General features: G+C 37.7%; 1 protein-coding gene across 1 annotated transcript in view; it reads right to left on the reverse strand.

Annotated features, from left to right (window-relative positions):
* Positions 1 to 13,693, reverse strand: part of LOC133195529 (cilia- and flagella-associated protein 54-like) — a 53,107-nt gene that overhangs the window by 10,796 nt on the left and 28,618 nt on the right. The window contains exons 41-57 of the mRNA XM_061331400.1: positions 13,267 to 13,517; positions 12,651 to 12,803; positions 12,269 to 12,454; positions 11,415 to 11,502; positions 11,037 to 11,210; positions 10,781 to 10,847; positions 10,402 to 10,602; positions 9,826 to 10,089; positions 9,307 to 9,458; positions 8,921 to 9,075; positions 8,447 to 8,620; positions 7,654 to 7,834; positions 7,408 to 7,434; positions 6,174 to 6,370; positions 1,955 to 2,130; positions 1,487 to 1,666; positions 866 to 1,041 (exon numbers count right to left, since the gene is read on the reverse strand). Of these exons, the coding sequence (XP_061187384.1) occupies positions 866 to 1,041; positions 1,487 to 1,666; positions 1,955 to 2,130; positions 6,174 to 6,370; positions 7,408 to 7,434; positions 7,654 to 7,834; positions 8,447 to 8,620; positions 8,921 to 9,075; positions 9,307 to 9,458; positions 9,826 to 10,089; positions 10,402 to 10,602; positions 10,781 to 10,847; positions 11,037 to 11,210; positions 11,415 to 11,502; positions 12,269 to 12,454; positions 12,651 to 12,803; positions 13,267 to 13,517 (2,802 nt within the window). The remainder of the gene's footprint in view (positions 1 to 865; positions 1,042 to 1,486; positions 1,667 to 1,954; positions 2,131 to 6,173; positions 6,371 to 7,407; positions 7,435 to 7,653; positions 7,835 to 8,446; positions 8,621 to 8,920; positions 9,076 to 9,306; positions 9,459 to 9,825; positions 10,090 to 10,401; positions 10,603 to 10,780; positions 10,848 to 11,036; positions 11,211 to 11,414; positions 11,503 to 12,268; positions 12,455 to 12,650; positions 12,804 to 13,266; positions 13,518 to 13,693) is intronic.

Below are 13,693 nucleotides of genomic sequence, written 5' to 3' on the forward strand. Positions count from 1 at the left end.
ACAAGGCATTGGTCAGTGTTGGCTATATTGGTGTATACATGTTAACATATTATTTCATTGATGAACAGGTTCAGTGATATAATGAGACTGTAGCATATTGTCAGATTTTACACTCTTTACAGTAATTAAGTTTATATGTTGAAGAATTTTTTGTTCTGGTTGAATTTTCTTATTTGTCAAACTATAGGCCTTTCTATCAGCTTATTTGTCCAAGTTTTTTTCATCATTTTAAATACACACAATTTACAGTCAAACCTTGTTATCTCAAACTTAATAGCACCAAGATTAAACTTTGAAATACAAGATATTAACATACCATGTAAAAGAAAAACAGAAAGTCAAAGTGGTTGGGACTTCCAACTCATTTTGATATATCCCTGGTACTCAAGATATTGGTGTTTCAGATAACAAAGTTCAAGTGTACTTAGATTTTTATAAAATGTTAATAAATTCAATGGCAGTGAAATTATTTTGACAGTCTCTTGATATCTTGCATGACTGACTTCCTCTTTTAATTTTGTCTAGTTTGATGTTACCTTTCATAAAAAAAAAATCGAAATGACGTCATCTCTTTGAATTTAATAAATGAAGCAGAATTTTTTTATTGATCACAATCTAATTATGTGTGAGAGAGATATCTTAACCACTGTGAAAGTCTTTGTATGAGACAGATATCTTACCCATTTCTGATGTATTTGTACGAGACAGATATCTTACCCATTTCTGATGTATTTGTATGAGACAGATATCTTACCCATTTCTGATGTATTTGTATGAGACAGATATCTTGCCCATTTCTGATGTATTTGTATGAGACAGATATCTTACCCATTGCGGATGTATTTGTATGAGACAGATATCTTACCCATTGCGGATGTATTTGGCAGCATTCCTGCTGATGGCGTGTCCGACCCTCAGTTTGATTTGTACCAGCTGTAACAACTGAGGGAGATATATGTTCTTCATAGGACTAACAGGGGCAGAGAACTGTGACATCTGACTGGGATAGTAGTGCTCAATAGCCTCCCCTAGTCTCTCCAACTGTAAACAGAAAAACCACTAATCATTTACCAAATCAAAGACACAACAATTTACAGGGTACCTTTTATCACATATTATACACAAGGACATTTTGCATGCAATTCAAGGTTTTATAGAAGCAAAAATAAAGTTCTCATTAACAATAACTAGAAATTAATTTAATGTAAAAAAAATATATATAAAAATTAAATTTAATGAATAAATATATATATATATATATTATGCTATGTCTTGTAAAATGAGAGTCTCACTATACATGTTTATGTGTTAATTATTATGTGCTCGTAAAATTAATTACAGCAATGAAATACTGCACAATTTTGGACAGATTTTCAGAACTTCAGGAAATGACTGACTACCTATCAGATTACTAAGTTTACCTACTGACCTGTTTAAGTATGAGGTCCTGGGCCTCTAAGTACTGATCCAGTGTTTACCTACTGACCTGTTTAAGTATGAGGTCCTGGGCCTCTAAGTATTGATCCAGTGTACGCTCCGTGAACAGTACCGTCTCATCGTCCCTCTCCACCGCCTCGAGGTCCGTCCTCAGGACCAGGGCACGGGTCAACAGCTGCTCCCCAGGGACAGACAACTTAGGGATTTTCTGCAACAACTTAATGGCATCCTGTATAAAAAGTCATTTAAAAAGTTAATTTTTTTATCATTTGACCCAGTAGATATAAATTCAATAAAACTAGTTTTATTTCTTATTGATTTTTTCCCCTGAATTTTCAGATACAATATTTGGATATCTTATGAAGTTTTGATTATAATAAATGTAGAATTCATAGAATCCTTATGACAATAGACAGATGTGTTTCTTATTAAATAATTCATTATTCACATAAATTGTTACAGAAAAAAAAATGATAAAATTAGACTTGTTTGGTAACAATTATTTCGTTATACAGACCTGCAGCAGAGATACAGTGTGTTCCAGACTCTTGCCCTCTGTAATGTTAAGTATGGCGCCCTGTATGAAGAACTCGGCCTGCATTTCTACGTCACCACAAGCCTCCGCCTCACCCAGACCCTCAATACAATACTGACGACAGTCTGCCAGCTCCTGTAGAACCTTAGTCTCAGGGTCTGTAAACAGTCAATACATAAATCTATATAGACCCAGACCCTCGATACAATACTGACGGCAGTCTGCCAGCTCCTGTAGGACCTTAGTCTCAGGGTCTGTAAACAGTCAATACATAAATCTATATAGACCCAGACCCTCAATACAATACTGACAGCAGTCTGCCAGCTCCTGTAGAACCTTAGTCTCAGGGTCTGTAAACAGTCAATACATAAATCTATATAGACCCAGACCCTCGATACAATACTGACGGCAGTCTGCCAGCTCCTGTAGAACCTTAGTCTCAGGGTCTGTAAACAGTCAATACATAAATCTAATATATAGACCCAGACCCTCGATACAATACTGACAGCAGTCTGCCAGCTCCTGTAGAACCTTAGTCTCAGGGTCTGTAAACAGTCAATACATAAATCTATATAGACCCAGACCCTTGATACAATACTGACGACAGTCTGCCAGCTCCTGTAGAACCTTAGTCTCAGGGTCTGTAAACAGTCAATACATAAATCTAATATATAGACCCAGACCCTCGATACAATACTGACGACAGTCTGCCAGCTCCTGTAGAACCTTAGTCTCAGGGTCTGTAAACAGTCAATACATAAATCTATATAGACCCAGACCCTCGATACAATACTGACGGCAGTCTGCCAGCTCCTGTAGAACCTTAGTCTCAGGGTCTGTAAACAGTCAATACATAAATCTATATAGACCCAGACCCTCGATACAATACTGACGACAGTCTGCCAGCTCCTGTAGAACCTTAGTCTCAGGGTCTGTAAACAGTCAATGCATAAATCTATATAGACCCAGACCCTCAATACAATACTGACAGCAGTCTGCCTGCTCCTGTAGAACCTTAGTCTCAGGGTCTGTAAACAGTCAATACATAAATCTATATAGACCCAGACCCTCGATACAATACTGACAGCAGTCTGCCAGCTCCTGTAGGACCTTAGTCTCAGGGTCTGTAAACAGTCAATACATAAATCTATATAGACCCAGACCCTCGATACAATACTGACGGCAGTCTGCCAGCTCCTGTAGAACCTTAGTCTCAGGGTCTGTAAACAGTCAATACATAAATCTAATATATAGACCCAGACCCTCGATACAATACTGACAGCAGTCTGCCAGCTCCTGTAGGACCTTAGTCTCAGGGTCTGTAAACAGTCAATACATAAATCTATATAGACCCAGACCCTCGATACAATACTGACGGCAGTCTGCCAGCTCCTGTAGAACCTTAGTCTCAGGGTCTGTAAACAGTCAATACATAAATCTAATATATAGACCCAGACCCTCGATACAATACTGACGACAGTCTACCAGCTCCTGTAGAACCTTAGTCTCAGGGTCTGTAAACAGTCAATACATAAATCTATATAGACCCAGACCCTCGATACAATACTGACGGCAGTCTGCCAGCTCCTGTAGAACCTTAGTCTCAGGGTCTGTAAACAGTCAATACATAAATCTAATATATAGACCCAGACCCTCAATACAATACTGACGACAGTCTGCCAGCTCCTGTAGAACCTTAGTCTCAGGGTCTGTAAACAGTCAATACATAAATCTAATATATAGACCCAGACCCTCGATACAATACTGACGACAGTCTGCCAGCTCCTGTAGAACCTTAGTCTCAGGGTCTGTAAACAGTCAATACATAAATCTATATAGACCCAAAACAGTCAATACATAAATCTAATATATAGACCCAGACCCTCGATACAATACTGATGACAGTCTGCCAGCTCCTGTAGAACCTAGTCTCAGGGTCTGTAAACAGTCAATACATAAATCTATATAGACCCAGACCCTTGATACAATACTGACGACAGTCTGCCAGCTCCTGTAGAACCTTAGTCTCAGGGTCTGTAAACAGTCAATACATAAATCTATATAGACCCAGACCCTCGATACAATACTGACGACAGTCTGCCAGCTCCTGTAGAACCTTAGTCTCAGGGTCTGTAAACAGTCAATGCATAAATCTATATAGACCCAGACCCTCAATACAATACTGACAGCAGTCTGCCTGCTCCTGTAGAACCTTAGTCTCAGGGTCTGTAAACAGTCAATACATAAATCTATATAGACCCAGACCCTCGATACAATACTGACAGCAGTCTGCCAGCTCCTGTAGGACCTTAGTCTCAGGGTCTGTAAACAGTCAATACATAAATCTATATAGACCCAGACCCTCGATACAACACTGACGGCAGTCTGCCAGCTCCTGTAGAACCTTAGTCTCAGGGTCTGTAAACAGTCAATACATAAATCTAATATATAGACCCAGACCCTCGATACAATACTGACAGCAGTCTGCCAGCTCCTGTAGAACCTTAGTCTCAGGGTCTGTAAACAGTCAATACATAAATCTAATATATAGACCCAGACCCTCGATACAATACTGACGACAGTCTGCCAGCTCCTGTAGAACCTTAGTCTCAGGGTCTGTAAACAGTCAATGCATAAATCTATATAGACCCAGACCCTCAATACAATACTGACAGCAGTCTGCCTGCTCCTGTAGAACCTTAGTCTCAGGGTCTGTAAACAGTCAATACATAAATCTATATAGACCCAGACCCTCGATACAATACTGACAGCAGTCTGCCAGCTCCTGTAGGACCTTAGTCTCAGGGTCTGTAAACAGTCAATACATAAATCTATATAGACCCAGACCCTCGATACAATACTGACGGCAGTCTGCCAGCTCCTGTAGGACCTTAGTCTCAGGGTCTGTAAACAGTCAATACATAAATCTAATATATAGACCCAGACCCTCAATACAATACTGACGACAGTCTGCCAGCTCCTGTAGAACCTTAGTCTCAGGGTCTGTAAACAGTCAATACATAAATCTATATAGACCCAGACCCTCGATACAATACTGACGACAGTCTGCCAGCTCCTGTAGAACCTTAGTCTCAGGGTCTGTAAACAGTCAATACATAAATCTAATATATAGACCCAGACCCTCGATACAATACTGACGACAGTCTGCCAGCTCCTGTAGAACCTTAGTCTCAGGGTCTGTAAACAGTCAATACATAAATCTAATATATAGACCCAGACCCTCGATACAATACTGACGACAGTCTGCCAGCTCCTGTAGAACCTTAGTCTCAGGGTCTGTAAACAGTCAATACATAAATCTATATAGACCCAGACCCTCGATACAATACTGACGACAGTCTGCCAGCTCCTGTAGAACCTTAGTCTCAGGGTCTGTAAACAGTCAATACATAAATCTAATATATAGACCCAGACCCTCGATACAATACTGACGACAGTCTGCCAGCTCCTGTAGAACCTTAGTCTCAGGGTCTGTAAACAGTCAATACATAAATCTATATAGACCCAGACCCTTGATACAATACTGACGGCAGTCTGCCAGCTCCTGTAGAACCTTAGTCTCAGGGTCTGTAAACAGTCAATACATAAATCTAATATATAGACCCAGACCCTCGATACAATACTGACGACAGTCTGCCTGCTCCTGTAGGACCTTAGTCTCAGGGTCTGTAAACATTCAATACATAAATCTATATAGACCCAGACCCTTGATACAATACTGACAGCAGTCTGCCAGCTCCTGTAGGACCTTAGTCTCAGGGTCTGTAAACAGTCAATACAAAAGTTAGACTCTATAGAACTATATATAAATGATCACTTCATATTACCCTTGCCCGTTGAATTGAATTGAATGTTGTAATTTTGGACAGCAATGCATGTACTATGTAATTTTCCTAAAATCTGTATTTGATATCACTAAAACATTTAATAAATGTACTGTTAATCACAGTTTATTTACAGGAACTGTAATTTTTTACATAATTTTTCAGGAATGTCTCAAATCAAAACTAAAGTTCTGAAGAATAACAGGAAATAGGTGTAATTACTAGCCAAAGATTTTATCTCGTACAAATAAATGCAATATTATTATCTAATGAAAATAGTCATGTGACAGCAACTATATGATTAATTAACATTATATATATCCTGTTCTTGGAAAAGTTGACCTTTGCTCTCTCACCTTTGATCTCTCCCAAGCTGCGGACCTCCATCATCAGACACTTCACTAGAGCCTGACGACAGTCCAACCATAACCGGGCGTCCAAGCGTGACCGACTCTGGAAGTTCTGGTACTGGAACTGGCTATTTTCTGGATGAACGATTTTAACGTTAGCATGGGCGTCCTTCTTGGGACCTGATCCTTTTAGAGAGGATGGTCTGTAAAAGGAGAGATATTGAAATCAAATATGCTGTGATATCTGATCCTTTTAGAGAGGATGGTCTGTAAAAGGAGAGATATTGAAATCAAATATGCTGTGATATCTGATCCCTTTAGAGAGGATGGTCTGTAAAAGGAGAAATACTGAAATCAAATATGCTGTGATATCTGATCTCTTTAGAGAGGATGGTCTGTAAAAGGAGAGATATTGAAATCAAATATGCTGTATGTGATATCTTTATTTAAATCAAATACAGTAACATTAAGGATCAAAATAAATACATTGTCAGTACAGTATAAGAATTAGTGTTTACAGGTACAGGACTGGGTTTTCCCTCAAGCCTAAATATATTCATAGAATACAGATTTCCCTGGCAAATTTTAGAATGATATTATGATTTTTTTTTATACATATATTGCCCACAAAATAAGTACAGAAGGTGAAGACTCATGTGAAAGTTACAAGAATTTCTCCATACTACAATTTCACTGAGCTGGGACTCCAACATTAAAGGTGAATGTATTGGAGAATATTGTAAGAGTGCAACTAATATGTCATCTCTACTGTAGTGAAAGCTTTGAATTGCAGTTTAAAATCTTTTCTGGTGAATATCTACTAAAGACAATGACTTCTGTGTACATCTGTGACTGTATAAAGCTCTTTTTTTTGTGATATCAGAAAAATTAAGAAAACATAATAATAGGAGCAATTTGTTCATAAAAATCTGACAATCAGATATTTCTCTTTCTGTTTTCTTAATTTTCATTTAAAGCATATGAGTGAATAAAGAAAAGAACACTTGAAAAAAAAAATCTTCTGGAAAAAAAAGCTAACATTTCTTTCAGCAAATTAAAAAATCATGAAAAAAAGAGCATGTCCTTGACAAATACAAAATGTAAACAATTATAAAACAAAATCTCTAGTAAGAGAAATATTCTGTTGGATCTAACAACTCCAAATTCTGTAGAAATAAAAAGCAACAAGAATTTAATGGAATAGAAAAATATAGTTTGTGTTAAACTACATCTAATTTACCTCGCCGATAATTCAAAAGGATCTTCTCTGTAAGTCAATGATAATTAGTTAAATAATTATTCAAAGATGTTAACTAATTAAACAGATAAAATAACAACAAACTTCACTACATATTTGGCTTAAAACTCCAAGTTGTCATTCTTTAGAGTAGGGTTACTTACAAAAACTTGTATGCAAATGAATGACATTTTTATCAGACAGTGACTCTATGGAATTAAATATCTACTGACTGACCAGTAAACCCACCTCTTTGTAACTGTAGTTTCTTTCTTGGGTTTAAACAGCTGAGAATTTTTGAGGAGTTTGAGGGCAGATAGAATGATCCGAGCAGCCATAGGAGCATGTTGTTTCTGGCGGGAGATCACAGCCTGCTGGAGCTTACAGAGGACAACCAACTCCAGCTCAGCTGCTGGCAGAGAGTCCAGGCCTAAAACAGAGGATTATTATTAATAATAGGCTTTTCCACTAGTTATGATAACATGATATTCAGAACATAGATTTTAACAGCTCCCTCTTTAATAGCTTTGCTTAAGCCCGATTGATAACACCCTCAACACCCCCCCCCCCCAAAAAAAAAGTTGGGATTTTTGCTAGACCAGCATGAATCACCTTAAATTAAACAAATAAAAATAGCCAATAGATGGTCTTCCTATGACGTATTTTTCCTAAGAGTTATTCCCCTTGGCCGCCATCTTGTAGTTCAAAGTAGTGAATTCTCCTCTTTGAGTAACCAATTTTATAGACGCATGCCAAAAATATTGGGAAAAAATATTAACAATATTGAAATTATGAATTAAAAGAAGCTTTAACAAACGTATATTCATAAGAAAAACAGTGTTATCTTCACCTCAGTGCCCAGTATAACAAATTGAACTTGGTTGAATAATGAAGGGATCTGGGGATGTTGACCTACAATATGGTGGCCATGGGAAATAACTCTTGCTTAAATCACCTTAATGGAAAACCATCTATTGCTGATAATTTTGAAAAGATATCTTCACACGAAACATTACAATAAACAAAGTGGCCCAATACCTACCAGATTTGTCGTGTTCTGCATTCTCCAGAATGACCTCAGCAATGGTGGTCACCATCTGATCAGCCATAGTCAGTAGTGTCCCTTTAATCAGCTCCAGGGTCAGGGGTTTCTTACTCTGGGTGAAGCGTCTGGTCACATGACCACTGTGATGTTCCTCCTCCTCCTCATCCCCTCCTGAACAAGGTCAAAGGTCATTTATATAAACCCACAATGGAGGAAAAATTATTTTTTTTTCCATATTTTATGTGAATTTAAGAAGTGTAAGCTTTTAATGCAAACATATACTCCCAAAGTGTTTTTTTCTCCAATTTATCTAAAATTAAATTTAATTATTCAGTTGAAAACAATGATTGGAACTACTTGTAAGTTTTTAGCATTGCTATTAACCAATCACAATTCCAGCAACCATATCTGCTCTTAATCTAGGATCTGTGATAACTTTCTGAATAAGTTGGTAATTTTGTTGACCCTTACCCCCGTCATCTTTCCGTGTGTCCGTTGATGACCGTGTAGATTTCCGTGCTCCCCCACTGCTGCTACTGGATAATTTGAATCCTTTGGAACCCAGTCCCCCGCGGGAGATTGTACTGATAGTGAAAGGTTTTAGATCCTTCTGTCCATCTGTCAAACTACAGAAAGACAAATGTTTATTGCAATTATCATGATGCCATTCAGAGTTTAATAACTTTGTATTTACTGAAAAGAACATTCTATTTCATAAAACCAATTTCACTTGATATATAAATTTAATTTTTTGATCACTATATATATATTTTTTCCCCCCAAAAAAGTCATTTCAAGAGGTGCAATAAAACAAAGGTTGGCAAAAAGGAGAGCAATATTGCTAACTGCAGACTTACATGACATCCTCCATCCTTGGGATGACAGGAATGGTGTCTGCCAAGGACACAAACAGGTGTGCCTGTACTAGGGACAGGTGACAGGTCATGTGGGGTCCATAGAGGGTAGCCAGACTGGACGACAACCTCTTATCTAGGACCATCTCCAGAACCTACCGACAGAAAGACAAAATCATAATATATCTTAAGTATTATTATGATTTCTATCTTTGAACATCTCCAAAACATACAGAGAGCATATCTGATAACCTCTTATTAAGAACCATCTCAAGGTTCTACAGATAGACAAAAAGACAGCTAGACAGACAGACAAAGTCATAAAATGTCAGATAATTTTTCCTCTAGGACAGAATTTCATGACAAAATTGTTACTTTAATAAGCAGCTCATACTGAGTGATTTATTAATAAGTACGAATCTCACAAATCCATTGCAATGGATTTACATCAAAACTGGTCTCAAAATATCTTCAGGTATCAGTATTTAATGCATTTCAAAAAAAGTTCTGAGAAAATTTTACCCTAAGGTTGACGGGCTCTGTGATAGGTTTGGACGTGTTAAACTTCAGTGAGCTCATCTTAGATTCCACTTGTCTGAAGTGACTGTCTCCGATCTGAGGTAGTCTCTCTCCATGAAGAAGTCGCTGGAGGGTGATAAAGGCCTCGTTAAACAGTCGCAGGTCAGTGAGCACTCTTACTTTGAGTATTCGTCCATCCACTGACCTCTGAAGGTCACGACAGACAAAGGTCGTCAGGTACTGGTTCAGGGTCAGCAAGGGCAGAACCTACAATAAAAACAGTCTGTGTGCTGTACTTTACTACACTGAGTACACTGTACTTAAAATTTGAAGAGAGCTGTTCTATTTGGATTACAATCTAATATACATCTACTAAGAAACACATTGAAAATCTTGCATAATTAAGACTTTCTATTTGAGCACCACTTTCTCCCCCAACTTCACTATTTCTTAGTAACCCTTGCTCTTAATTTATTTAGTGAAATTACTCTTTCTATCAAACCTCTACATATATATGTAAATAAATGTGGGAATGCAAAAACAATTACTGATATTGAACTTTACAAATTTTACACTTACAAACAGGTTATGCTTCCCTCTGGCCAGCTCCTCTGTCACCCAACGGATGGCAGCGATCAGTTGTCTTCCATCACAACGGAACTTCTCTGACAACAGGTCCAGTCCAGGGACAAGGTTTGTGACCTCACAGCCCTCCCCTACCTCATACAGGGCATAGTCTCTGTCAGCCCTGGGGTGGGGCAGAGAGGTACGGAATAGGGCCTGAAAAAAAACATTATCAAGACTTACTGATCATTGTGAAACAATTAACATGAACATTGCCAGCAAACATCCAAATTCTCTAAAATTTTAGTTAATGCATCTTTTCTAAATTTAACAGACACAATGTATCAAATTTATATGGTTTGGTAAAAGATTTCAATTGATTAAGATTTGTTACCTTGAAAAAATAGCCAGACAGGAAACAGCATTCCATTCTCAGTCCAAGGTCAGAGGTTAAGATGTACCTAAAGTAAAAATATGAGATTTGAGGGAGACACTCCAATTTCCATAAAAACTTAGTTCATACAATGTTTGAATCTACAATCTTGTGTACAATACAACAGATGAGCTAGTCTAAATCCATTTTGTACAATATTTTAAATGAGGAGTAAGTCTTCTGTGCAATGCTGAAGCTAACATGCCCGCCTACTTACTGTGCAATGTTGGAGGCTAACACGCCCCCCAGCAGACAACCCCACAGTCCACATCTCTTAAGTAGGTCAGAGCTGATGTCCGTGCTATCCTTCATCATGTTCCTCCAGGTGTGGAGGGCATCTGTCGTGTTGAGGGTGTGGTCAAGGGACTCTGCCCACCATCTGTATGCCCCTCTGTAGACAGAGTATGGAAATAATCTCTACTTTTAGAGGGTTTGTAGTCAAGAATTTAATTTTTTGAAAACATTTTGATAATTATAGTATCAGTACATATATTAAAGATTTGACATTCAACAGGTTCTGATGAAAAAGGAACTGCAAGTTTCAATAAAATTAAAGTTACTTAAATTTTAAATTTTATTGCAAAAAGACAATTACCTGATGTTTGAGGCATGGTACTGGAGATTTCCCAATTCATGCATGGCCTGTGCTGCCTGACTTCTCTGGTTCTTGGCTAACAACATAGCTACAGAGACAGAGACACTGATATCAGACTATAGTAAAAGTTTGGTAGACTCATAAGAGAGCTACAGAGACAAGGGCATTACATATCAATTTATAGCTAAAATTGGTCACGAAGTATACAATGTACTTTAGATTTCCTATTACATGAAAGAAATTAAAGTTGGACAGTCCGCATAAAATTGTGAGGGGCACCTCTCGTGAAATCTCGCTGATTTCTATCAATATTTACATTTAGTATAGGATGAGAATTACTAAGAATAAGTTATTTCAAATTTTATGTGCCTAATTCGTAATTTTATCCTAATTTCCCTAAAGTCATCTTCATATTGTTTCTGCTTTTTATGTCCTACAGACAATGCAGACAATTCACGTTCAATGATTAAGCTTTTTCTATGAGGAGAGAAAAATAGCTTATGTTTGGACTAGTCATAATGCTTATTGAAACAATTGTCAGAGAAGAAAGTGTCACATAAGATGAAAAGTCCTGAACATATATTACTTAATTATCCTACTAGCAAGTAAAAATTTGGACCTTTAAAACAGGTTTCATTTAACATGACAATTTTTAACACAATAAACTCTAGCATCAGTGGTAGCAAAATCTAATTCTGAAGAAGTTCAGTGCTCTAGATTTCATATTCTTTCAAATTAAGACAAGCCATAGATTTCACCAAATTATAAACTTATGGTATAAAATATTTCATATACATACATACATTTGTCAGATATCTCATACAATGAGATGATATTACAACAGATCTATCTACCTATTGTCTTTTCATAGGATGAGATGACTGTTCCTAGCTGGGACCTTGGCATACATGTTGTCAGTACATCATTCATGTCTGTGAATTCCTCTCGGCTGATGTCAGGGGGCATGGTAGGCTGGGGTTTAGCTGTGGTGGGGACAAACTCTACCCGAGACACCTGGCGACTCAGGAACCCATCTCCAACTACAACATAAAAATAACATTATGTGTACTCCAATAAATCATGAAACTAAATACGAAGGAAACTGAAAAGAAAAAGTTTTAGAATTTGCATTCTGTTCTAAATGAATGAATTTTGTCCAAAGATGTCAAAGAAACCCCCCAAAGAAAGTTAAGAATGAATTACAAGTCTACAAAAGGCTAATCTCGATGATATTACCATTCTGCTGGCCAGCCAGGTAGAGTATGAGGAGTTTCCGGCTATGATGGAGGGCCCTACAGGTGTACTGTGACTTATCCAGGACCTCCCGTAATGTCTGCAGACTGAGGGGTATGTCAAGGGGCACAGAAACTGAAGTCTGACCATCCTTAACTACAAGCAGAAAAAAATTCAGTATATTTGAAATTTTTTCTCTCTGAAAAGCAATAACTTTACTGTGGAATCTTCATTGTTCGTGGGAGATCAATGTTCGTGGATTTCGTGGGTAACCCTTACCCACGAATTTACATCCCCACAAACAATTATTTTGTCAACGTACTGATTAATTAAATCTACCAAATAAACGAGTTGCCCACGAAATTACATCCCCACGAACCAATAAAATTTTGCTTGCCCACGAACATTGACCCCCACGAATTTAAATGATTCCACAGTATTTTATTACACATATCCTGTTCATTTTTTTTATTATGGTACAAAGACCCCAAAAATATAATTTTATTTAGTAATATAGGTGACTTCTGATGAGTCAATTCACAAAGTGGCATGACTTAAGGCTTTAAATTGTTTTGCAATCTTACAATATACTGGTGCACGTATAAACAATTTTTTATACTTGTATATATTCCGTGTCCAAGTGGGTCAATAGCTGCCCCTGGTGGGATTGGAGGGAGGTTATTGGGGTCAATAACTAAGGTCAGCTGAGTGTGGAGATAGTTTTTAGAGGTGATCACACCGCCCAGTCTCTGCATCAGCTGACGGTAGTGTTTCTGTGGGGGTTCCTCTCCCCCAAGCTCAGCTAGGAGGGACACGATTTGTCTCTGGGCCTGGACAAGGATTGGAATGACTTGTTCAGCATAACGGTCACTGAAAGTATAAAAAGAGACAGTTTTACAGCATAATAGTCACTGAAAGTATAAAAAGAGACAGTTTTACAGCATAATGGTCACTGAAAGTATAAAAAAAGACAGTTTTACAGCATAACAGTCACTGACAGAGAAGAAAGAGTGTGATAATCAAAAATGGTAATTTAAGGCCGTGGT

This window comes from Saccostrea echinata, unplaced genomic scaffold (assembly GCF_033153115.1).
Source record: "Saccostrea echinata isolate AGI-Se365-2 ecotype Australia unplaced genomic scaffold, CSIRO_AGI_Sech_v1 ptg000029l, whole genome shotgun sequence".
NCBI lineage: Eukaryota > Metazoa > Mollusca > Bivalvia > Ostreida > Ostreidae > Saccostrea > Saccostrea echinata.